General features: G+C 42.2%; 1 protein-coding gene across 3 annotated transcripts in view; it reads right to left on the bottom strand.

The window, feature by feature from the left end:
* Window positions 1-26534, bottom strand: part of fam184b (family with sequence similarity 184 member B) — a 295639-nt gene that overhangs the window by 20212 nt on the left and 248893 nt on the right. The window contains exons 12-16 of one of the 3 annotated variants that reach the window (XM_060916853.1): window positions 25273-25403; window positions 24941-25107; window positions 1645-1838; window positions 1394-1500; window positions 1186-1290 (exon numbers count right to left, since the gene is read on the bottom strand). In XM_060916853.1, coding sequence (XP_060772836.1) covers window positions 1186-1290; window positions 1394-1500; window positions 1645-1838; window positions 24941-25107; window positions 25273-25403 — 704 coding nt within the window. Of the gene's footprint in view, window positions 1-1185; window positions 1291-1393; window positions 1839-24940; window positions 25108-25272; window positions 25404-26534 lie in introns of those variants that run through there. The other 2 variants (XM_060916852.1, XM_060916851.1) reach the window with 2 other exon arrangements.

The following is a 26534-nucleotide window of genomic DNA, read 5'->3' as shown; positions in this document are numbered from 1 at the left end:
AACTCCCTCAGCAGATAATATGGCCGCAGGCTAACAGCTAGCAGCTCCAAGTCCAGGCAACATAAAACTGTCTTTACGGAGATATGTCCCGGGTTACACCAGCGGTTGTTAACATAAATGATGAGTCCCCCACCTTTGTTTTTCCTGCATGTGTTAGTGTTTCTGTCGGTTCTCACAGCAGTGAATCCCCGCAGGTCCACGTTAGCATCCGGTATGAGGTGTGTTAGCCATGTCTCCGTAAAGATAAATAAGCTGCTCTCCCGGTAAATCCACTGGTTGTTCAGAGCGGAAAGCTCACTGACTTTATTCGGCAGCGAGTTCACATTCCCCATGATAACGGAGGGAATGGATGGTTTGCAATACCGCCGGTTGTCCGCTAGCCTAGCCTTTAGCTTAGCTCCAGCTTTGCAGCCCCTGGGTTTCCTCCTTAGCTCCGCTGGGATGGGGTGTCGTATCCCGGCTCGTCCCATTGTTTTCAGGGCCAGCAGCTCCACTGTCAAATAAGTGAGAAAACTGGCTCCTGGTTGCGTGTTAAAGTTAAAAATATCCATGTTATATAAGTAAAACACACTATGACTTCGTAAGAAGAGCAGAAAAGTAAAAAAAGGTGGAAAAAAGAGGTTTAAAGAGCTAAAAATTACAGAGCTACTGGAGAGGCAGTCGTCTCACACAGTGCCCATATACATATTATTGTTATTCTGCCTGCCTTATGTTTTCGACCCTCATTATTGTCTTGTTGTCATTACTCTTTAGTCTAGCCCTTATTACTCTGTCTGTCAATCTATCGACACCTGCCTGTCCCTCAACTTTTGAGTTCGTCTAGTCTTTTGGATTTGTTTGCCAGTCTGCGTTCCCTGCTCTCCCCTGCACATACATCCATAAGTGCCTGCATCCTGACACTTATACTACAATGTGCCCAGTACTTTTTTTTATAATCAGGAAAACAGTGGGCACATACATCAGAATTTCTGCATGCAGTGGTTTCAATCATCAAGCAATGAATCATGAAATGTTTATCAATTAATGTGCATCAACTAACTTGCTACTGAACTATTTGAATTGCTTATGAATATCAATGACCAGTGCTGGACAAAACATGTTGTGGTGTGGGGAAAGGCACAAACATCACTCTTTACCACACCCAAAGTCTCTCCAGGCTCTGTGTGTGTGGTGTGTGAAACTAACCTTCATGGTAGGTGTGAGACTTCCTGATTGTGTTCTGGGGTGGTGGGACTTCACTGTACCATCATCGCAAAGAGGAAGATGTTGGGATAGCTGATGGAGATCTTCCTGGTGGGCAAAAGAACAAAGAGAAACCCTAATTTCTGTATGCCTATAGTTAGTGTACACACTTAAGCCTCATTCACCTGCATGTATGTCTTTTTGTACTAACCACCAGTCTCTTGATGAGCTGTTCTCTTTCATTGAGCTTGTCTTGCAGTTTAGCAATGATGTGTAGATCTTCTACTCTTCTTTTACCTGTCTCCTCCCTCTGTTTCAGTCTATATTTATACATAAACATACATACCTACAGTTATTTTTATGATATAATATAGCCTTAGTTGTGTGAAAGCTATAGCTATGTGTGGTTGTAAAATGTCTACAAGTTGTGTATTATTGAAAAATATAATAAGAACAGTGCATTCTCTGTTTCACAGGCAACAATGTGGGCATGCAGCTGTGTTTGGGCAGAGCTGAAATCAGACATTATGGTCTTCGGTTCCATTCTCTCTTCATTTTTCATGGTCTCTATTTTGCAATGTGTTTCATCATTCCTGTTCTCCTCTCCATTCCTTGATCCATCCTCATCCCCTTTCTCCTTCCAGGAACTGGATGACCTGCAAAAAAATAAAGATTACTTTCTAAAAGCAAAAACAAAGATGACTTTTTTTTTTTTGCAAAGTAAAAGTTATACATTATATTACAGGATTTATGCACAATGTACCAGGTCCAAGTAGTTTGTGGTCATTCAATTAATTCATTTTTCATATACTAAAATACAATATTGACTCAATTTTAATAGTTTCTACTTGTTTCACCACACCAAGTCTAGAAATCAAATATACAGAAATTCAAATATCAAATAAATGCATGATGCAGTACATTTCAATGTGAACAGACTTGACTTGGAAGTACAAGTATCCTCAAGTATCCTCAAGCCAAGTCAAGTTTATCTGTATAGCGCTTTTAACAGCAGACATTGTCGCAAAGCAGCTTTACAGAAAATTAGACTTTAAACATGAGCTAATTTCATCTGTAATAAATTTATTTATCCCTGATGAGCAAGCCTGTGGTGATGGTGGCAAGGAAAAACTCCCTCAGAAGACATGAGGAAGAAATCTTGAGAGAAACCAGAGTCAAAATGGAACCCATCCTCATTTGGGTGATAACAGATAGCTTACCTATAATTGACAGGAGTCGAGGTCAGGTTTTTTAATCAGGGGTTTGATAACTACTAGTTTAAAGGATTTGGGTACATAGCCGATTCTAAGGTAAGAATTGATTATTTTTAGAAGAGGTTCAATTGCTTCTAGTATTATGTTTGAAAAGTCGTGTGAGTAAGGGATCTTGTACACACGTTAAAAATTTTGATGTGGAAATTAATGAAGTTAGTTCAGTTTCTCTAAGGGGAGCAAAATGTTCTAATTGCTGATTTGATAATTATATTGTTAACTATAGGGTTACTTAAATTGTCTGAAGGTAGTCACTTCTGGTTGCGCTGTAAGATGGCTGCACCAACGAGAGCTCAGAGACATCTCAGCAAATTAGTGTTTATTTACTTGCTCTTTTTGCACATACAGTGCTAGCATACAATCAGTATGTCTGACAAACTCTCTTCGAGTTACGACCGTCAACTAGTTCAGACTTTAAACCAACTTTTGATATTGTGGACACCACACAATATAGAATCTATTTAAAATGTTTATGCTGAGTATATTATATTGGAATATATATTTCTCTGGATATGAATTAAACACAGCTACAATTTGGAAAACATTTTTAAACAAAAACACAGCCGAGAACATTTCACACTACAGACCTGGATTAAAAGTGAAGGGTTATCAAAATTGTCAATAAAACATTTCTCAGTCAAAATAAGTAAAATATAGGGAAAGTGTCATTGAATGAAATGTGTGGCACCCAGCTCTACTGCTGAGGTTCCTGACAAAGAGCTGCTTTCAATAATGATCAATTTTTAAACAACATGCCACAATTTTAAAATATAAAATGTTAAAATATACCCCCCCCCCCCCCCAACACCACCATCATGTATATTGGACAGTAGGCTAATGGGCCAAAAGAATCTGTTATTTCACAGTTTGTGACGCTGCCAACAATCAGCCAGATCATAGGCAAGAGTATGGGCAAAATTGATGTTTTTTCTTTTAAAATCTGGAAATATTGTAACCGACCAGCCTCCCCTGTTTGAAAGACTACCAGCCACCACTGGTGGAGAGATACAGCAGTACTAAGAGATTTTCTATACTTCAAGAGGTTCTCCTTCCGTGCTAACTGGAATACTACCAATTTTGTTTGACACCATTTACGTTCTAATCTTTGAGTGGTCTATTTTAAGGTGTGAGTGTAATCATTATGCCAGGGTGCTAGTTTTTTCTCTCTAATCATTTTTCTTTTGAGTGGAGCAACAATATCTAAAGTTGACTCTAAGCATTCAATTGCCTGATCAAGTTCTGTGGGGTCTGACAGTGATCCAATCAAAGTTTATAACTCAGGGAGACTATTTATAAAACTTTGTGAAGTAGTTGATGTGAATGTACGTTTGACACAGTAGCATGTCGAGATGCATTTATTATTGCTCAAACATATTTTGAGTAAGACGAGATAATGATCTGAAGAAGTGTGACTATATTTTCTATGTTTAACCCAAATGTTAGAATTAGATCAAGAGTGTGGCCACCATTAGAAGAAGAAGAACAACAACTTTATTCATCACACGCTTGTGAAATGCCTCTCTGCATTTAACCCATCTGAGGCAGTGAGCACACACATGCACACACGTGAGCAATGAACAGCCATGCTAACAGCACCTGGGGAGCAGTTGGAAGTTAGGTGCCTCGCTCAAGGGCACCTCAGCCCAAGGCCATCCCATATTATCCTAACCACATGCCTTTGAACTGTGGGGGAAACCAGAGTGCCTGGAGGAAACCCACGCAGACACAGGGAGAACATACAAGCTCCACACAGAAAGGCCCCCGCCAGCTGCTGGGCTCACTGGGCTCGAACCCAGAACCTTCTTATTGTCCTATGATGTTCTCATTAACCCCTACTAAATCTAGAATGGACACAAACACTGTTTTCAGAGGGTCTTCTGGGTTATCAAAGTGAATATTCAAGTCTCCAACAACTAAAGTTTTGTCTAAGGAAATAACCAGGTCTGAGATGAAATCCACAAATTCAGAAAGAAACTCAGAATATGGCCCCGGGGCCTGTAAATAATAAGTAATGGAATTGACTGGGTAGACTCATTTTTTTGTGGATATATACAGTGGTGCTTGAAAGTTTGTGGACCCTTTAGAATTTCCTATATTTCTGCATAAATGTGACCTAAAACATCATCAGATTTTCACACAAGTCCTAAAAGTAGATAAAGAGAATCCAGTTAAACAAATGAGACAAAAATATTATACTTGGTCATTTATTTATTGAGGAAAATGATCCAATATTACATATCTGTGAGTGGCAAAAGTATGTGAACCTTTGCTTTCAGTATCTGGTGTGACCCCCTTGTGTAGCAATAACTGCAACTAAACATTTCTGGTAACTGTTGATCAGTCCTGCACACCGGTTTGGAGGAATTTTAGCCCATTCCACCATACAGAACAGCTTCAACTCTAGGATGTTGGTGGGTTTCCTCACATGAACTGCTTGCTTCAGGTACTTCCACAACATTTCGATTGGATTAAGGTCAGGACTTTGACTTGGCCATTCCAAAACATTAACTTTATTCTTCTTTAACCATTCTTTGGTAGAATGACTTGTGTGCTTAGGGTTGTTGTCTTGCTGCATGACCTACCTTCTCTTGAGATTCAGTTCATGGACAGATGTCCTGACATTTTCCTTTAGAATTTGCTGGTATAATTCAGAATTCATTGTTCCATCAATGATGGCAAGCCGTCCTGGCCCAGATACAGCAAAACAGGCCCAAACCATGATACTACCACCACCATGTTTCACAAATGGGATAAAGTTCTTATGCTGGAATGCAGTGTTTTCCTTTCTCCAAACATAGCGCTTCTTATTTAAACCACAATGTTCTATTTTGGTCTCATCCATCCACAAAACATTTTTCCAATAGCCTTCTGGCTTGTCCACATGATCTTTAGCAAACTGCAGACAAGCAGCAATGTTCTTTTTGGAGAGCAGTGGCTTTCTCTTTGCAACCCTCCCATGCACACCATTGTTGTTCAGTGTTCTCCTGATGGTGGACTCATGAACATTAACATTAGCCAATGTGAGAGAGACCTTCAGTTGCTTAGAAGTTACCCTGGGGTCCTTTGTGACCTCGCCGACTATTACACACCTTGCTCTTGGAGTGATCTTTGTTGGTCGACCACTCCTGGGGAGGGTAACAACGGTCTTGAATTTCCTCCATTTGTACACAATCTGTCTGACTGTGGATTGGTGGAGTCCAAACTCTTTAGAGATGGTTTTGTAACCTTTTCCAGACTGATGAGCATCAACAACGCTTTTTCTGAGGTCCTCAGAAATCTCCTTTGTTTGTGCCATGATACACTTTCACAAACATGTGTTGTGAAGATCAGACTTTGATAGATCCCTGTTCTTTAAATAAAACAGGGTGCCCACTCACACCTGATTGTCATCCCATTGATTGAAAACATCTGACTCTAATTTCACCTTCAAATTAACTGCTAATCCTAGAGGTTCACATACTTTTGCCACTCACAGATATGTTACCGTATACTGGATCATTTTCCTCAATAAATAAATGACCATGTATAATATTTTTTGTCTCATTTGTTTAACTGGGTTCTCTTTATCTACTTTTAGGACTTGTGTGAAACTCTGATGATGTTTTAGGTTATATTTACACAGAAATATAGAATATTCTAAAGGGTTCACAAACTTTAAAGTACCACTGTATGTTCTGTTGGTATGAACAACTTCAAACTTTTAGAATTTATGTCCAGGTTTCTGTGTCACGCCTAGATAATCATTATAAAAACCATGATGCCTCCTCCTCTGCCACTTAGATGAGGCTGGTGTATATAATTGTGTCCAGGAGGACTAGCTTCATTTAATGCTACACACTCATTTGATTTAATCTATGCTTCTGTTGAACACAGTACATTAAACTCCTTATCAATAATAAGTTCAGTAACAATTAGCACTTTAGACACAAAAGATCTAATATTTAATAGTCCTATCCTTAGATCAAACGTGCTGGCAGTGGCTATCCAGTCAGTACAATCGAATTTTAGATTAATTAGATTACTAGAACAAACTTGCTGAGTATTTCTACATTTTTGTATCACTCAGGGAATAGACACAGTCTCGATATAGTGGAACTTGAGTGATGACTCTGTGTAGCTAGCAGACAGTCAATTTAGCTTGCTTGTCTACTCTTTGGCCTTGGTGCTGGATTGTCACACGTTAACTAGGCATGTTCTAAGATTATGAGCTATGCTGCAAGAAATGAGAGCAGCACCTTCCTGAGTGGAATGGATACCATCCTGCTCTCACAGGCCAGCCTTGCCCTCAAAACTATTCCAATTATCTATAAAGCCCACATTGTTTTCAGAGCACCACCTGGACAACCAGCAATTCAGCAACCATAACCTGCTGTAAGCTACATCTCCACACCACATTGGGACAGGGCCAGAGCATAGTACAGCATCAGACATCACCTTCACTAATTTATAAAGTTACTCTCAGTAACCTCAAACTGATGAAGGTGTATATAATTAGCTCCTACATGAATAAACATCTTTGAAAACCTATGTTTGCTTAAGACCCTAAGATTTCCTGCTATGTCTGGCGCCCTGACTCCTGGTATACACCTGACTAAAGCTGCTGGTGTCCCTAAAGGCCTAGCTAATTTTGCAAGCTGTAAGACAGAGTCTACTATAATCAGAGCGCTTTCAGGTTTATCAGCGGGTGCTTCACTGAGGAGAGCAAACCTGTTAGACATGTGAAGCAGAGAGGAATGGTGCTCCTGTGGGCAAGCCTCAGCGGTAGCTTTGGATCTATGATTATGCTGCCGAGTAGTCACCCATTCACCCCGATGTGATGGCTCTAATGCCGGAGTTGGGGGATTGCTAACTCCACCTAGGGCATTCAGACTTTCCCCTACAGAAATTACACTGCTCTTGTTCTCACTAACCCTCTCTTGAGTCTGGATGCACACATCTAAAGCTGCAATCTTCTCCGTCAGAGAGCTAACTAATCTACATTTATCACAAATAAAGCTATCACTAATGCTGGAGGAAGAATGACTAAACATCCTGCATTCAACACACTGAACAAGCTGAATATGTGCCATGATAAATGGTTTAGGTACCTTAATCAAAGATTTGTTGATATTAAGGAAGATTCCATGTGGATGGCCTCCGATTGTGGTTTTTGCATGAGAAGGAAAAAACTTCCGGTCTTTGGTGCTCTCCGAAAAAAAAATTAAAATGCAGAAAAAGGGAAAGTGAAAGTAGAAACAAAAATGAAAAAGATAGTTGAAAATGATTTATAGAAAAGATGAAAAAGATTGTAGATTAAATGCTGACACCAAAGAAGAAAAAAAGATTTGCGGCAAGCAACTTGAAAACAGGAATTACTACGTCACAAGAAACTGTGTCAGTGTTGTGCGCTATTCTACATGCTGTTCATTGGTTAAGATATGTGACTATTCTTATTCTGTTTTCATCAAAAGATATGATAAAAATGGGATCAACATCTGCAGAAATACAACTCTGATTCCAAAAATGTTATGATGATATGTAAAATGTAAATAAAAACAGAATTCAATGATTTGCTAATCTTTTTGAACTTCATTGAATTGAATACAATACATAAATATATTTAATGTTCAAACTGATAAACTTTGTTTTTTTGTAAATATACACTCATTCTGAAGTTGATGCCTGCAACACGCTCCAAAATAGTTGGGACAGGGGCAACAAAAGACTGGGATATTTGTGGAATGCTCAAAAAAAAACAAAAAAACACCTATTTGGAAAATTCTACTGGCAAACAGGTTAATTGGTAATTGGAAAAGCTCAGTCGTTCACAAAGCAAGGATGGAGCAAAGTTCACTAATTTGTGAAAAACTGCATGAGTAAATAGTCCAACAGTTTCAGAACAACATTTCTCAAAGTACAATTTCAAGGAATTTAGGGATTCCACCACTGAAAATCCATAAACCAAGGCCGGATTAACTATATGGGCCTGCGGCACAATGCCCAGGGGCACCAACCACTCACAGCCAGTGGGGGGGGGGCACCACATGACAGAAACTTTAAAAATATTTTTCGTGAATGTTTGTACACTTAAAATGGTTATCCACTTGACATTGTTAAATAGTCATATATAATTCATTATGAACACTAATTTCATAAGAACAACAACAATAATCATAATTCTGAGCAAGAGTGGCCTATGTGACCATTAACCCCCCTTTCCTCAACTTGTCAGTTCAGCCAGTCCACCTACGGTGAAATGTATCAATTTTTTAAAAACCGCAGTGGAAATGAAAAATGGACAGACATCAATTGAGTGGTTGTGCGAAGAGAAAATTAAAAAAAGAGAGAGACTCCAGGCGTAGCTGCAATTAAAAATGTTCCAGTGTTAGATCGTTTTTCTTATAAAAACATCGACAACTGCTGTCACTACCAGCGCTGAAGCCGAAGCTAGTGAAATCAGCGATGCTAGTGAGGGAGCTGGCCCTGCTAGCACTAGCCGGGGAGATGCTACAACCACAGCCAGTGTTAGCCGAGGGGTCGGCGACGACGAGGATCCCCTTGAGACATACAAATATATGCTGCTCATTTTTGAATAAGACATTTCAATATGCCTACATGCATATCGTTGGTTGTTTTCAGTGAATTTGATGGGCTGATGTAGCCTACTTAATAAATTTTCAATGAGGAAGAATGACCTTGTTTATGTGTACTATTGTTTATGTATATGCTACTATTTTTGACAGCAAAGGGCAAGGTTTGTGTGTGCAGGAGGTTACTGAACGCGTACGCGCAGGGTGTGTGTGGGGGGCACTTGAGGTATAGTGCCCAGGGGCACCGCATTGGCTTAATACGGCACTGCATAAACTCATCAAAGTTTCAGAGAATCCAGAGAAATCTCTGCATGTAAGGGGCAAGGCCAAAAACCAACATTGAATGCCCATGACCTTTATCCCTCAGGCGGAACTGCATTAGAAACTGACATGACTGCATAAAGGATATTACTACATGGGCTCAGGAACACTTGGGAAAACTGTGTTTACCAACAACTCACTGTTGTTGGTAAACACAGTTTGCCGGCTTCAATAAAGCTGTGCTTTATCCGCACTTGCGTCCACACGTTTCCTGACAAAAGTGCAAAATAAAGACCAAGCAGAAGGAAAGAGAAGGAATTTCTTCACAGTAGAAGCTGCATTCTGACTCATGTCTACACCAAATTAAAAATATTATTTAGCAACATAAGAGTACCTGAAAAGGCTAAAATCACAAAATTACAAAAAAGTGAATTAGTTGTGAACTAACTGAGGTGTCTATGAAGATTCTCAGTCATCCAGGTCATGGTAAACTGTGGGTGGTAAAAGAGAGCAACTGGACTTGCTTGAAGATGTTTCACCTCTCATCCGAAAGGCTTCTTCAGTTCTGTCTGACTGGTAGGGAGCATCAGGTATTTATCCTCTCATGGATGAAAAGCTCATCTAAGGCGTCATTGAGGCCCTGTCCACACGGCAATGGATTCAGGTGACTCCGATACAATTGCTTATCGTTTAGGCCTGGCGTCCACACGGCACCGGCGTTTTGGGTGCCCAAAACGCAATCTTTTTGAGAACGGGTTCCAGAGTGGAAAGATCTGGCAATGTTGCCGTTGTGAAGTCGTCTGGATGAGTAGAACGGATTTGTTTACGATGACGTCACAACCACATGACTGTGAGTGCTTCACGCCGGGTAGAAGTGTAACGAACTCGATGCAAGTTGTCAACAAATCCTATAACTTGGTTCATGAAACGCGCTTACAAAATATTTTCACTGTGAATATTTATTGTGTAATGGTGCAAAGTGAGAGAGAGAGAGAGAGAGAGAGAGAGAGAGAGAGAGAGAGAGAGAGACTCTGCCCTTAGGGCAGAGTCAATCCCGCCAGCAAAAATAGGGGAAAAAAGGAGCGATCTCACCTCTTCAGATGTTGGTTTAAGTCCTACAATACATTCCTCAAAAAGGGCATAGAAGAGCAAATTAATCCATCAACGTGTAGCATTCAATTTATTCCGGACCATTAAAGACGCCGCCTTCCACGTAGAATCATATATGTCATCCTCGCCGCCATATTGGATAGGTCAAAGCGGAGAATAAAGATTCATGTGCTGCGTTTAACTGTACCAACAGGTTTACCGTCCAAACGAGATCACATGGGATTACCTTTCACAGGTGAGAAACAACAAATTAATCCATCAACATGTAGCATTCAATTTATTCCGGACCATTAAAGACGCCGCCTTCCGCGTAGAATCATACGTCATCCTCGCCGCCATATTGGATAGTTCAACGCGGAGAATAAAGATTAGCTGCGTTTAACTGCACCAACAGGTTTGCCGTCCAAACGAGATCACATGGGATTACCTTTCACAGGTGAGACTGGAAAAATACTTTTCATTGTATTTGGTCATTATAATGTAATTTTCCGAACAGATTTTCCTGACTTTGTGGCTAATATGAAGTCTCACGCATAATAGTTTATGCGCATGCGTCCTTACTTCTTCTATTATTCTGGTGTCTCTGAAGGGACCGTCTTACAGCGCCCCTAGAGGTGTGGCATGTGTATTGCATCGTTTTCAGCAAGCGTTGCGTTGCCATATGGACCTGATATTTTACTGATCGTTGCCCATTTGGACGCGATATATTTTTAAATAACATCTCAACTTCACAACGGCAACGTTGCCAGATCTTTACACTCTGGAACCCGTTCTCAAAAAGATTGCGTTTTGGGCACCCAAAACGCCGGTGCCGTGTGGACACCAGGCCTAAACGATAAGCAATTGTATCAGAGTCACCTGAATCCGTTGCCGTGTGGACAGGGCCTAAAATGCATACGTTGCAATCCTGAAATGAGAGTCCTTTGTTGTTAAGATGAAGGTAGACAGCAGAGTCCTGGCCTGAGGAACTGGCTCTCCTGTGTTGAGCCATGCGTCTGTGAAGTGGTTGCTTTGTCTCCCCAATATACAAGTCTGTACATTCCTCACTGCACTGAATGGCATACACTACGTTGTCCTGTTTGTGTCTGGGTATTCTGTCCTTAGGGTGGACCAGTTTCTGCTTCAGAGTGTTACTGGGTCTGAAATGTACCGGAATGTTGACCAAGAACTGGCCTACACACTGGCATAATTCACTCCTCTGGGATATCCCACCAACTTCACATATGTTCCACCATGCCTCAGGGCTCATCTCATCATGTGGGTTCATACCTCTACTGCCATCGGCCACCGCACTTCAACGCACTTAGCAGCTCCTGAAGACCAAGTATTGGTGCTCAGGAGCTGCTAAGTGGTCCTCATATGCTTGCTGACATCAATGGGTTTGTCTCCTCCTGCTCCAAATGTGCCAGAGTCAAAGTTCCCAGGTTAAAGCCAGTTGGCAAATGTATGCCTTTACCTACCCCCTCAGCTTCCCTGGACTCACACTGCAGTGGACTTCCTGACCAATCTTCCTGAATCTCAGGGGCAAAGTACCATCCTGGATGTTTGTGACCGCTTCTCCCACTTCTTACGCTTGGTGTCCCTGCCCAGTCTAATCACAGCCTTCAAAACAGTTGAAGTCCAGTTTTACCACATATTTAGAATCTTTGGACTTCTGGAGGACACAGTGAGAGACTGGGGTGTCCAGCTCACCTCCCAAGTCTGGAATGCCTTCACAGCCAAGTTCAGTGGGCCCATAAAGAAGCACCTTCCTCCATATCAGAGGGTCCAACCTAATTTGAGCTGCTACACTGTAGCAGGTATCATCAGGATTTTTCAAAATGAGAACAGGTAAGAAATCCTAACCTCATATGATTTACTGTAACATGTGATTTTACAGTATTTCATAAGGACGTTAGACCATAAACTTTTGCATACTGTTTTTGTAGAATTGAAAGGCAGGAAAAAGAAATCACTTGTTCACACAAGAACAGGAACAACAAATTATCAGCATGGTCATTGCAAACAACAATATACTTTTGAGACAACTGCTAAGCCACATCATTAATGACAACGCAACATTCAACACCATCAACAGGGTAAGTTTATCTACACTGGGCTGTCTACTGAAGTGCCATCAAATCCGGATGAAACAGCTATACAGAGTGCCATCTGAGAGAAACTCAGAGAGTGAAACAACTGCACTATGAATATGTGCAAGTAAGTTACATTTTATATATTTGCCCATTACAATAATTGGTACTGTATTCCGGTTTACTGTATTACTTTGCTATACTATATGGACTGATACAGTGCTCAGCATAAATGAGTACACCCCCTTTGAAAAGTAACATTTTAAACAATATCTCAATGAACACAATTTCCAAAATGTTGACAAGACAAAGTTTAATATAACATCTGTTTAACTTATAACATGAAAGTAAGGTTAATAATATAACTTAGATTACACATTTTTTCAGTTTTACTCAAATTAGGGTGGTGCAAAAATGAGTACACCCCACAACAAAAACTACTACATCTAGTACTTTGTATGGCCTCCATGATTTTTAATGACAGCACCAAATCTTCTAGGCATGGAATGAACAAGTTGGCAACATTTTGCAACATCAATCTTTTTCCATTCTTCAACAATAACCTCTTTTAGTGACTGGATGCTGGATGGAGAGTGATGCTCAACTTGTCTCTTTAGAATTCCCCAAAGAAAATAATTTCTTTACACCACAAAGGTGAAGGCTACAAGAAGATCAGCAAAGCTTTACTTATCAGTCAGAATACTGTAGCAAAAGTGGTACAAAAACTTAAGAAAGATGGAACTGCAACCATCTCGCAGAGATGTCCAGGTCGTCCACGGAAGTTAACGCCTCAACAGGAGCATCTTCTGATGAGAAGGGTTGAAGAAAATCGGCATGCAAGTTCACTGCAGTTATCTAAAGAAGTAGAAAGCCAAACTGGGGTGACTATTTCCCGTGACACAATACGGCGTACACTGCAGAGGAATGGCATGCATGGATGCCATCCACGAAAGAAGCCTCTCCTAAAGCCCAGGCACAAAAAAGCCCACCTAGAGTTTGCCAGGGCCCATGCTGACAAAGATGAAGACTACTGGGACTCTATACTCTGGAGTGATGAGACCAAGATAAATGTTTTTGGAACTGATGGCTTCAAAACTGTATGGCACCGCAAAGGTGAGGAATACAAAGAAAAATGCATGGTGCCTACAGTGAAACATGGTGGTGGCAGTGTCCTTATGTGGGGCTGCATGAGTGCTGCTGGCGTCGGGGAGCTGCATTTCATTGATGGCATCATGAATTCACAGTGTGGCAGCGGGGGCATGGTCAAGCGTCGGTCTGTGACCGGAGGGCGGAGTCAGGGAAGGTAAGTGGCAGAATCACTGCACCTGATGTTAATTAACGTGTGTTTGTGTGTCTTCCCCAGTGACTGCGCCCTATTTAAGGAGAGAGCGAGAGCAGAGGAGAGCTCTCTCCCGAACCAGACACCAGATGTGTGTGTGCGTGCGAGTGTCTGTCTATGTGTTGCTGAGACACCACTGAAAAGTGTGTAAAATAAAAAAGGATTTCGAAACTTAGTTCTGTCCTGCCGTCTTCTGTGCTCCTCCCACTCTTACGAACTGCCACACACAGATGTATTGCTCTATACTGAAAGAGAAGATGCTACCATCACTCTGTACCCTTGGTCGTTGTGCACTTTTCCAACATGACTAAACACACATCTAAGGCCACTGTTGGATTTCTGAAGAAGAAAGTGATTCAGTGGCCAAATATGTCTCCTGATCTGAACCCAGTCGAACACCTATGGGGAATTCTGAAGAGACAAGTTGAGCATCACTCTCCATCCAGCATCCAGTCACTAAAAGAGGTCATTGTTGAAGAATGGAAAAAGATTGATGTTGCAAAATGTCGCCAACTTGTTCATTCCATGCCTAGAAGACTTGGTGCTGTCATTAAAAATCATGGAGGCCATATAAAGTACTAGATGTAGTAGTTTTTGTTGTGGGGTGTACTCATTTTTGCACCACCCTAATTTGAGTAAAACTGAAAAATGTGTAATCTAAGTTTATATTATTAACCTTACTTTCACGTTATAAGTTAAACAGATGTTATATTAAACTTTGCCTTGTCAACATTTTGGAAATTGTTTGTGTTCATTGAGATATTGTTTAAAATGTTACTTTTCAAAGGGGGTGTACTCATTTATTAAACTTTGCCTTGTCAACATTTTGGAAATTGTTTGTGTTCATTGAGATATTGTTTAAAATGTTACTTTTCAAAGGGGGTGTACTCATTTATGCTGAGCACTGTATTTGTATCCTTTCTGTCATATGCTTTTTCCTGACTGTCTCAGAGAGTTATGAAGCTAGATGCTGCTGCAGACCCACATGTTTTTATATACATTGCTGAGGTTGGCTTCAATCTTGCCAAAAGCAGACGCTGGGGGAGAAACATCACTGGGCAGCAGGCCATTGTCAGTGTTCCAGGGCAGCATAGTGGGAACATTACAATGTGTGCTGCAATTGGCCAAAATGGTATCCTTCACCACCATGCCACTCCCGGTGACACGGTGGTGTAGTGGTTAGCACGGTTGCCTCACAGCAAGAAGGTTCTGGGTTTGAACCCAGCAGCTGGCAAGGGCCTTTCTGTGTGGAGTTTGCATGTTCTCCCCGTGTCTGCGTGGGTTTCCTCCGGGTACTCCGGTTTCCCCCACAATCCAAAGACATGCAGGTTAGGTTAATATGGGACGGCTTTGGGCTGAGGTGCCCTTGAGCGAGGCACCCAACTCCCAACTGCTCCCAAGTAGGCTGCCTACTGCTCTGGGTACGTGTGTGTGCACATGTGTGTGTTCACTGCTTCAGATGGGTTAAATGCAGAGAGGAAATTTCACAAGTGTGTGATGAATAAAGTTGTGCTTTCTTTCTTTTTTCTTTCTTTCTTTTCTTTCTATAACACTGTTCACATCCCTGAATTCCTTGACACCCTGCATGGCATCATCATCCCTAATGACCAATGTGAGTGGCAGGGAAATCCACATTTGTTGTCACATGGGCCAATGTAAGTTTTCATCAATCTGCTGAGGTCCACCAATCACCCAAGGTTTCAGGTTCTCCCCCTTCCACCATACTCTCCTTTCCTAAACCCTATTGAGGAGTTCTTTTCTGTGTGGCATTGGAAGGTAAAGGACTTAAAGTTCACAAACAACCAGTTTCATATTCATATAATACTTACTGTAATTCAATACACTGTACACATTTCCTCCGGGGTGCATGGGGCGTCAGGGAGGGGTAGTACCTCTGGTGGAGGACTTGTCACATCCTTTTTAGGATGGTTCTCTCACCCTTGGGCTCCACCTGATACTCAGCTCTCATCAGTGTCTCCAAGTAGCTGTCAGCCTGCAACAGCAGCCACACCCCGGGCAACAGCTTTGACAAGCTGGCGAAACCTAGCGAGGGTAACCGTTGGGTGAAACATACCTCGGTGAATCTTGGGAAATGCTCATCCCTGCATGCGAAGACCATTCCGGCAGACTGGGCGGACGAAATTTCAATAGATTCAACGGCCAGAAAGACGGTTCAGCAGTACACTGTGGAGTGTAGAGGGCACATCAGAGCATTATAGAAGATGTGGCCGTCCACAGCAGCCAAGGAGGCCTCCAGCTGTAACAACTCTTTGTGCCACTGGATCTTGACTTCTGCAGCCGAGAGGGTGGGGTTGCTCCAGTGCAACAGCTTCTCCACCATAAACCAATTCACACACAGGTTTATTGTGCAGTTCTTCCAAGAGTCCTGCGGTGATGGGTGAGGGGTGAAGTGACAGGTAGAGGTTACTACTGGAAGTCATAGTTCTGAGCCTGCACGTAGGTGGCCTGTGGACCAGGGGTCACTCTTCATTGCACCTGGGCAATGATGGAGTTCGGCAGCATCCCAGGCAACTGAGCAGCCCTATTCAGGATGGCACTGCTCACCCTATTAAGGGAGGGGACTAGAAAAGGTGTCCCAAAAATTGCCTGCCCTATAAAGTAACTGGCCAGCATGCAGCAGCTGGCAGTTAACCCCACTCATGCAGTCAAAAATGCAGTAGAAAGAAGTTAACACTTGGTACGTGGAATGTACGGATGCTACTTGATAGAGCGGACACGTCAAGGCCTCATCGAAGAACAGCGCTGATTGCCATGAAATTGGCATGCTACAATCTCGATATTGCAGCCCTTAGCGAGACAAGATTTGCCGAGGAGGGATCGTTATGCGACCCCAAAGGCGGCTACATGTTCTTCTGGAAAGGCAAAGCAGACCATGAAGACAGGATACATGGAGTAGGATTCGCTATTCACACTGCACTTCTTTGCCAGGTGCCTGATCTCCCTACTGGCATAAAGGAACGCCTCATGAAGCTTCATTTTCCTATTGGCCAGTCTGGACATGTGACAATCATCAGCGCCTATGCACCAACACTGACTGATAGTGAAGACAAAAAAGGAGCAGTTCTATGAGAACCTTGACTCCATTGTGAAGTGAACTCCTTCAAGTGACAAGCTCATTGTTCTTGGTGACTTCAACGCAAGAGTAGGCAGAGATCACAGTAGCTGGAAAGGCATGCTGGGTACACAAGGCGTTGGTAAGATGAATAGCAGTGGTTTACTTCTGCTGACATTCTGTGCTGAGAACATGCTCACCATCACCAACACTTCCTTCAGAATGGCCAACAAGTACAAAACCACATGGATGCATCCCAGGTCCAAGCAGTGGCATCTCATCAACTATGTCATCGTTCATCAGCAAGACATCAGAGATGTTCAAATCACCAGGGTCATGCGAGGAGCTGAATGTTGGACCGATCACAGACTGGTCAAGTCTATTCTTAGGCTCAATATCATGCCTGCTCATCTCAAGAAACCAAAACAGAAGAGGCTGAAGTTCAACATATCTAAGTTGAATCTCCCCCATGTAAAAGAGGAGTTCCAGTTCCATCTGGACAAAACCCTGGCCGCAAGAGGACCACTGACTGGTGACCCGACTGAGAAGTGGAGTCAGTTCAAACAGGCTATGACAGAAACGGCAAAAAACATCCTCGGTAGAGCGGAACGGGTGCATCAAGACTGGTTCGATGAGAACAATGAAGATATCGACCGGCTGATGAAGGAAAAAACATCAAGCTTTTCTTGAATATTAGAATGATCCTTCCTCTACATCAAAGAGAGACCACTTCAAGCATCTACAAAGCAGGCCCCAGAAGGAACTACACACAATGCAAGACTGGTGGTGGGACAACAAAGCAGAAGAGGTCCAAGGCTATGCTGACACCAACAACTCCAAGGACTTCTACAGATGTCTGAAGTCTGTTTATGATCCTCTAAAACCTAGCACTGCCCCTCTGCTAGCCTCTGATGGATCCACCCTGCTCAAGGACAAGAAAGGCATCATTGAGCATTGTAAAGAGCATTTCTCTGATCTCTTCAATCAACTGTCCTCAGTCGACCCAGCAGTTCTGAGACTCATTGAGCAGAGACCAACCCTGAATGACCTAGATCTTGCTCCTTCACTACAAGAAGTCAAAAGAGCAATTAAACAGACCAGCATTGGCAAAACCTCTGGGATGGATGGTATACCGTTGGAATTGTACAAGGCAGCAGGACCCACAACCCTCAGCGCTCTGCATGAGATCATGACCAGCATCTGGGAAGAGGAAATTATACCACAGGACTTTTGAGATGCCACTATTGTTCCCTTGTTCAAAAATAAAGGAAGCAAAGCCGACTGTGGTAATTACCGGGGCATCTCCCTTCTCTCAATCGCTGGCAAGATCCTTGCTAGAGTGATTCTGAATCGCCTTATCACAGCCATCTCAGAGAACTCACTGCCAGAGTCCCAGTATGGGTTCAGATCAGGGCATAGCACCATCAACATAGTTTTCTCAGTGAGACAAGTGCAGGAGAAGTGTATCGAACAGAATATGGATCTCTATGCTGTCTTCATCGATCTGGCAAAGGCCTCTGACACTGTTAACAGAGAGGCACTCTGGGTCATCCTCGATAAACTTGGATGTCCCAGCAAGTTCATCAGGATCATCCACCTCTTCCATGACGGTATGACTGGGCTAGTCCTAGCCAGTGGTGATACCTCTACCCCATTTGAAATCTCTAATGGAGTCAAACAGGGGTGTATCCTGGCTCCCGTCCTCTTTAACCTGTTTTTCACTTGCGTGCTGAATCATGCCCTTCGTGATCTTGATCGAGGAGTCTTCCTTAAGTACAGACTGGATAGATCCCTGTTTGACCTACACAGACTGAACGCAAAAAACAAAGTCATTGAGAGACTCATCACCAAGGCACTCTTTGCTGATGACTGTACGCTAATGGTCCAAACTGAGTCTGACCTCCAGACGATTGTCGGCAGGTTTGCCGAAGCCTCTCGTCTCTTCGGGCTGACCATCAGTCTAGGGAAAACTGAAGTCCTTTTCCAGCCTTTCCCAGGTGGTGCAGCCCCTCCTCCTTGTATCACGATCAACGACACACAGCTGAAAACAGTGGAGCACTTCAAGTACCTCGGAAGCACCATCTCTTCAGATGGCTCTCTCGATAAGGAAATTGCTTCTCGAATCAGCAATGCCAGTCAATCCCTTGGTCGTCTTTGCACCCGTGTGCTGAACCATAAGAACATCAAGCTATCTACAAAGATCAAAGTCTACAAGGCAGTCACTCTCACAAGCCTCTTGTATGGATGTGAGATGTGGACACTATACAAGAGACATACAAAGCAGCTTGAGCGCTTCCACATGAGAGCACTGTGGTCGATCATGGGCATTAAATGGCAGGACAGAGTGACCAACCTAGAAGTCCTCGACAGGGCAGATCTAGTCAGTATCGAGGCCATGGTCATGAAAGCTCAGCTCCGATGGACAGGCCACATCATCCGCATGGACCAATGCAGAGTTCCTCGACAGCTCCTCTATGGTGCACTGTCACAAGGCCACAGAAATCTTGGGCACCCTAAAAAGCGCTACAAGGACAACATAAAAGGAGAACCTTAAACACTGCGACCTCCCTGCCAAAGACTAGAAGCCTGTGTTAGAGACAGAATCAAGTGGTGCTCCAAGACAAAAGAGGCCTGTATGAACTATGAACGGTTTAGGCGTGATAGAGTCCTAGGCACTAGAGAACGCAGGAAAGCCTCCACATCTGCAAGCCCTGCCATGTCATTCCAGTGCCCTCGGTGTCCCAGAGTGTGTTGTTCCAGAATTGGCCTCACTAGCCATGCTCGTGCCCATCAAGGAAGACTGTGCAACTGACAATCAATCGATAACGATGGTCAACTGAAGAACACATTTCCTCTTAGACAACTATTCAGGCTCACAAATCTTTCTTGCTTTATTGTAACCCCTGAAGGTCTATGACAGACAATCATTACCAACGTGCAACTCTCCACCAGGCAATGGAAGAGGCCTGTGGTGATATGGAGGCATGCCAGGGCTGGATACGCCATTCAAGATGTTACTTCCCCTGATGTTTGGCCAGAGAGGACATCCTTTGTGATGTTGAGGAGGTGCTGTGGCCGGATGCACGCAGAAGAAGGGATAGACAGTTATTGCAACATACTGTAATTTCAGTTAGTTTTTTTACTTTTGCTAAAACAATTTTTGAAACTATGGCCCTTTTGTCAAAACTTGACACACAAAAAAAACACCAAATTAAAAAAAAAAAGATTCAGACATTTTTCAAAAGCAAACACTTCATTCAAAACTACATAAACTCTTCTAAAAATGGTATTTTTCCATCACAACTTTACACACAAACAGCAAATAAATAGGTTTTTCCGCATGCCATTTGCACACTGATGTGCCAAGTATAAGACATTATTATCTAGAGTCTTGCATTTTCATTTGTAGCATGCTGTAAATAAGACTATGAACACAAATGCAATGGGGAAACAAAGTTGTTTTTATTTTTTTTTAAATCAGACACATTTACATTAACTGAAATTACAGTATGTCGCAATTACTCTCCATCCCCTCTTCTGTGTGCATCCGGCCACAGCACCTCATCAACATCACAAAGGATGTCCTCTCTGGCCAAACATCAGGGGAAAGTAATGTCTTGAATGGCATATCCAGCCCTGGCATGCCTCCACATCAAAACAGACCTCTTCCATCGCCTGGAGGAGAGTTGCACATTGGTATGGTATGTAGACCATCGGGGGTTATAGTAAAGCAAGAAAGACTTGTGAGCCTGAATAGTTGTCTCGGAGGAAATTTGTACAATGTATTGAATTACAGTAAGTATTATATGAATATGAAACTGATTGCTTGTGAACTTCAAGTCATTTACCTTCCAACGCCATACAGAAAAGAACTCCTCAATAGGGTTTAGGAAAGGAGAGTATGGTGGAAGGGGGAGAACCTGAAACCTTGGGTGATTGGTTCACCAATTGTGGACCTCAGCAGATCGATGAAAACTTACATTAGCCCATGTGACAACAAATATGGATTTCCCTGCCACATCGCATTGGGATGACGATGCCATGCAGGGTGTCAAGGAATTCAGTGATGTGAACAGTTTTATATGGGCCAAGAGTGGCATAGTGGTGAAGGACACCATTTTGGCCAATTGCAGCACACATTGTAATGTTCCCACCATGCTGCCCAGGAACACTGACAATGGCCCGCTGCCCAATGATGTTTCTCCCCCAGCGTCTGCTTTTGGCAAGATTGAAGCCAACCTCATCAATGTATATAAAAACATGTGGGCCTGCAGCAGCATCTAGCTTCATAACTCTCTGAGACAGTCAGGAAAAAGCATATGACAGAAAGGATACAGATCAGTCCATATAGTGTAGCAAAGTAATACAGTAAACTGGAATACAATACCAATTATTGTAATGGGCTAATATATAAAATGCAACTTCCTTGCACATATTCATAGCGCAGCTGTTTCACTCTTGGAGTTTCTCAAATGGCACTCTGTACAGCTGTTTCAACCCGATTTGATGGCGCTTCAGTCGACGGCTCAGTGTGGATACGCTTACCCTGTCGATGTTGTTGAATGTTGTGCTGTCATCAATGACGTGGCTTAGCAGTTGTCTCAAAAGTATATTGTTGCTTGCAATGACCATGTTAATAATTTGTTGTTCCTGTTCTTGTGTGAACAAGTGATTTCTTCCTCCTGCAGGGGGTACCTTGTAATTCTACAGAAACAGTATGCAAAAGTTTATGGTCTAACATGTCCTTATGAAATACTGTAAAATCACATGTTACAGTAAATCATATGAGGTTAGGATTTCTTACCTGTTCTCATTTTGAAAAGTCCTAATGGTACCTGCTACAGTGTAGCAGCTCAAATTAGGTTAGACCCTCTGACCAGCCTCCTGCAGACTCAACTGTGATTAATGTTGATAAAATGGTCAATTAGAGTTGCCTAGATCTCATTTGTGACATTTCTCCTATTTCATCCTCTTGCCACTCCTCATTCTCTTTGTCCTCCTACTCTTGCTCCTTCTCCTCATCCTCCTCTTATACAAACATCTCTGATTCTGTCTCCAACATGGGCCACCATTGTTATGTAAGCCAAAGAGCAAACCTGAATCCTATGTATAGTGTTGAAGTTCTGATTTTCAAGTGACCTCATTGGTTACAGGTGTTTTCACAGGTGCATTCTGTTTACAGGTGATTGATAATTGAGTTTGTATTTCAGTGGCAGTGTTTAGCAAACAACACACACAGGCTTGTAGTTTTGAATGACGTGTAATGTAGATAACCATGTATAGTCATTTGCAAAAAGTGTGTTTTAGAATTTCAAACTCAGTGTAAAGCAGACAGTGTGCTTATGGTTCAGCATATGTGGTCAATAGATCGGCTACATGAGTTAGTGGTTTCAATCGTTGTGCCACAAGCACCAGTTTTTATGTCTTAGCAACTGCAAAAAACTGTAATGTAAATGTGTCTGATTAAAAAAAAACAACAACTTTGTTTCCCCATTGCATTTGTGTTCATAGTCTTATTTACAGCATGCTACAAATGAAAATGCAAAAATCTAGATAATGTCTTATACTTGGCATATCAGTGTGCAAATGGCATGTGGAAAAACCTATTTATTTGCTGTTTGTGTGTAAAGTTGTGATAGAAAAATACCATTTTTAGAAGAGTTTATATAGTTCTGAATGAAGTGTTTGCTTTTGAAAGAAATGTCTGATTTTTTTTATTTTGTGTATGTTTTTGGTTTTTGTGTGTCAAGTTTTGACAAAAGGGCCATAGTTTCAAAAACTGTGTTTTAGCAGAAGTAAAAAACTATAAGACAGACAGAGGGACCTTAAGGTTTTTTCTCCTCACGTTGGTTGCTAAGGTCTTTTGTGCAACCGTTTAATGAACTTGAAATATTCCTTAAGTATAACACCAAGATAAGGAAACCTTTAAAGATGCAAGTGAACAGTTTTAAGGAAACCCTAAGGAGAAGATAAAGGTATTTTGTGCAACCGATTTTATTTTAAGAAAACCTAAACTAGGACTTTAAGGAAAATCTTAAATTAAGGTGTTTTGTGCAAACAGCCCCTGCTTTTATAGAGACACTTCCTCAGTGTCTCAATTAGGTTAATCAGAATCACTTGTTTTTAGGAAGAAACTTTTAAGAGTTTACTGTTTTTTGATTATTCAAATGTACAATTCTACAGTGACTATTTGCCAGTAACATTTGCTAGCATCAGCATATTTAGTTAAGATGTGTATTTTGTTAAGTCTAATTTTCCCCAATAAAAATGGATATTAAAGAGAAATGGGAACATTTAGCAAACAACATGAATCCCATTTTAATTCCTGCCTTATTTTTGAATATAATGCATTTCTCTTTCAATGAATATAGACAATATGCTGAAGAAAAAAAGTCACTGTTAAAATGTAGCTGTTTAAGCATGACTGGCCAAGTAGCTACCACATATTATGATCTGCTTCTAGTTTCTAATTCATATAACCACTGTTGTGGAATCATTGCTTTCTAGTAAATCCTGGCTACAGTGGTCATGCTCAAAAAATGAGACAGGAATTAAAATGCAATTTAACAGTTGATGACAGAAACATTATGAGAACTGCAAAGAAACCCCACAGGCAGCACGGTGCTACAAGTGGTTAGCACTGTCGCCTCACAGCGAGAAGGTTCTGGGTTCGAGCCCAGCAGCCGATGGGGGCCTTTCTGTGTGTAGTTTGAATGCTTTCCCCGTGGGTGTGCTGTGGCTTCTCCCACAGTCCAAAGACATGCAGGTTAGGCTAATTGGTGACTCTAAATTGTCCATAGGTGTGAATGTGAGTGTGAATGGTTGAGAGGAGAAAACCTCCATAATAATATAGTAGAAGGAAATGGGAAACCACTACTGTAATGTTCCCTAGACACTTTGATGGCTGAAGTTGTCAGAGCAGCCACATATATGCCAAAATGGATGGAAGAAAACCCCCAAAACAAGTCAGTAAATCACCAACTTCCTGCAAAATTACCTATAAGTTGTTGTATTGGAAAGTGTCATTTTAAGAATATTACCACAGTCTGCCTCAGTGATCAAAAAGGACAGCTTAATTAACACAATATATGAGATGAATCCCCACAAAACAGGACTAGATTTAGGCAGTTTGAAGGATGTTGACACCTCCCCGAAGGGTGACCAATGTCTCTTTCTTAGGAACCACAAGTCTAATTGAACATTCTAGTAGCCACTTTGCAACACCATAAACTTGCTTATTCTACATAAACACTATTGCATTTTCTTCAGAAAATCCACATTTATAATTAATTTTTGCTATTCTCTTAATCAATACCAATTATGCCGCTTTTCCACTACAAACGCGGCTGAGCCGTGCCGTGCTGAGTCGAGCTGAGTCGAGCTGAGCGGGGCTGTTGGAGTTGCATTTCGACTACAACCGCGCTGAACCGTGCTGGCTGGAAGTGGGTGGACACATTGGGTGGAGTTAGCGAAAGTGGGTGGACGTCAGGTGATGTCGTTAAGCAGCGCAAACAGTGACATCAGTGAGCTTTTAAGCGGTAGTCTCACGACCCGAATAGTAAACAATAAACATGAAGTCGTTAGTGTTGCTGGTCTTGGTGCTGTGGCTTGTTGTCACCGACAACGCGAACAGATACTGGCAAGAGCGTATAGATGAGGCGAGGCGCATAAGGCTTCAGAAATTCTCGTAATTCGTAATTATTCTCCTTCCGGGTTTGCGGTGTTTACAGATCCCAGCGTGCTCGCGGGGCGTGTGTGGGCATGTGAGGACACTCCTCCTCACCAATCAGTGCACAGGGGAGTGTCTGCTCACGCCCCCAGCCTCACTCGGCTCGCTTTGGCTCGCTTCAGCCCTACTCCAAAACAGTGCGAGTTTTAGGGGCTAAGCAGGGCTGAAGCGAGCCGAGTCGTGCTGGTTTTTGGTAGTCGAAACGCGAGCCGTGTCGGGCTGAAGTGAGCTGAAGCGAGCTGAAGTGAGCTGAAAAAGGGTAGTGGAAAAGGGCCATTAGTGTACTTCCATTGTAAAACAACACCAGTTTAAAATTTTTGAACATTAATATGACCTGATGCTGCTCTTTTGTTTGTGGTTCTTCCTGGCTTCTCTCTCTATGTTGAGTTTATCCACTCGCTCTCTCAGTTCCTCATTCTCTCGCTTTAGCTCTTGCACCTCACTGCTCCTCTCATCCAGCTGTCTCTCAAGTGACTGTAGTCGGTTCTGCTGCTTCAAGTCCTTGCAAAGAGAGAGGAAAATGGTTCTTTCATGTTAAGCTAAATCAGTGTTGTGCTTGTGGATACTTGGTAGATTCATTTGTATGCTGGCATATTGCATGTCCATCAGTAAGCAGGATGTATTTTTGTACTCAGTGGTAGTAATGCTAGGGTTAAAAGATTTTACCTGTTGCAAAGCCATCATTTCTGTATGTGTCTGAAGTTCATTCTGCAGATTTTCTATCTGCTGCATATGCCTCTGTGTGATCTGCCTGACCCATTCAGTGTGCTGTTGTGTTAGCTCTGCTTTCTGTTTTTCTACACACACACACACACACACACACACACACACACACACACACACACACAGAGTTAGTTAGTTAGTTAGTTAGTTAGTTAAAATAAAAACATTACATTAAAAAAAAAACATTAAAAGAAGGACATGGTGACATGACATACATAGTCAACTCCAAAATTATTGATACCCTTCATTTTCTATCTGCTGCATATGCCTCTGTCTAACCTGCCTGACCCATCCAGTGTACTGTTGTGTTAACTCTATTTTCTGTTTTTCTACACACACATACACAAAATGATTGTGCAAAAATGATTGTGTAGTTAGCCATTGGGAAACAAAAGACAGTCAGAGTCACAAAAATATTGACACCCTAGCTAAACCTTACTTTTTGAAAGAAAGAATAAAGTTGTGAATAGAGGCAGTGTAAATTGGTTTCCAAAGCAAGGTTGCTATGTTTACGTTTGGTGACTGTTCCAAGTGGTGCAACAGAAAAGCAGTCGCTCGATCATCTGGCAACCACTAGTTTGAATCCTGATAATTGAGGTGGGGGCTCAAGAGAGCAAAACTGGTCTGTGCTCTCAGGGAGGGAGGGGTGGCATACCCACTCTCTCTTGTCAAGTACAATGATGCTAGCCAATCATGGGCATTTGTGAGCTCATGCATACAGAAGTGGGTGGATAGCAGTAGCATCTGTGAGCTCATGCACACAGAAGTGCGTGGCTAGATTCCTCCAACTGTGTTATGCTGCCCCCTAACATTACATAAGCAACAGTTTGAAAACTTGCAGTCAGTTGGCATCATGTGCCTTGGAGCACGGGCCTCAAGGAGCAAGGACCTTCGCCCTCCCTGGTTGATATCTGTCATGTGATATAGGAAGCCTATTTGGTGGGTGGGAATTGGCCATATCTAAATTAGGGAGAAAAATGGGTGGGGGTTGGATTTTGACAATCTGGGATAGCTTTGGAGTAGGGCCTGTCCTGCTCTGAATGGAAGTATTAGTTGAAGTAGTAGGTGCACCATGGATTGGGAATGTTTAGGGAACCATCATGACAGGCCGGAATCTGTGGTGTGGGATAGAGAAGCCTTGACTGACGATCTTGGCCTATTACCACTGGGAACCCCCACTCATAAAAGTGGAAATAAACTGAATG

This window comes from Neoarius graeffei, chromosome 3 (genome assembly GCF_027579695.1).
Source record: "Neoarius graeffei isolate fNeoGra1 chromosome 3, fNeoGra1.pri, whole genome shotgun sequence".
Taxonomy (NCBI): Eukaryota; Metazoa; Chordata; class Actinopteri; order Siluriformes; family Ariidae; genus Neoarius; species Neoarius graeffei.
Note: the sequence above shows the minus strand (reverse complement) of the source record. Positions and strands in the feature narration are given on the sequence as shown.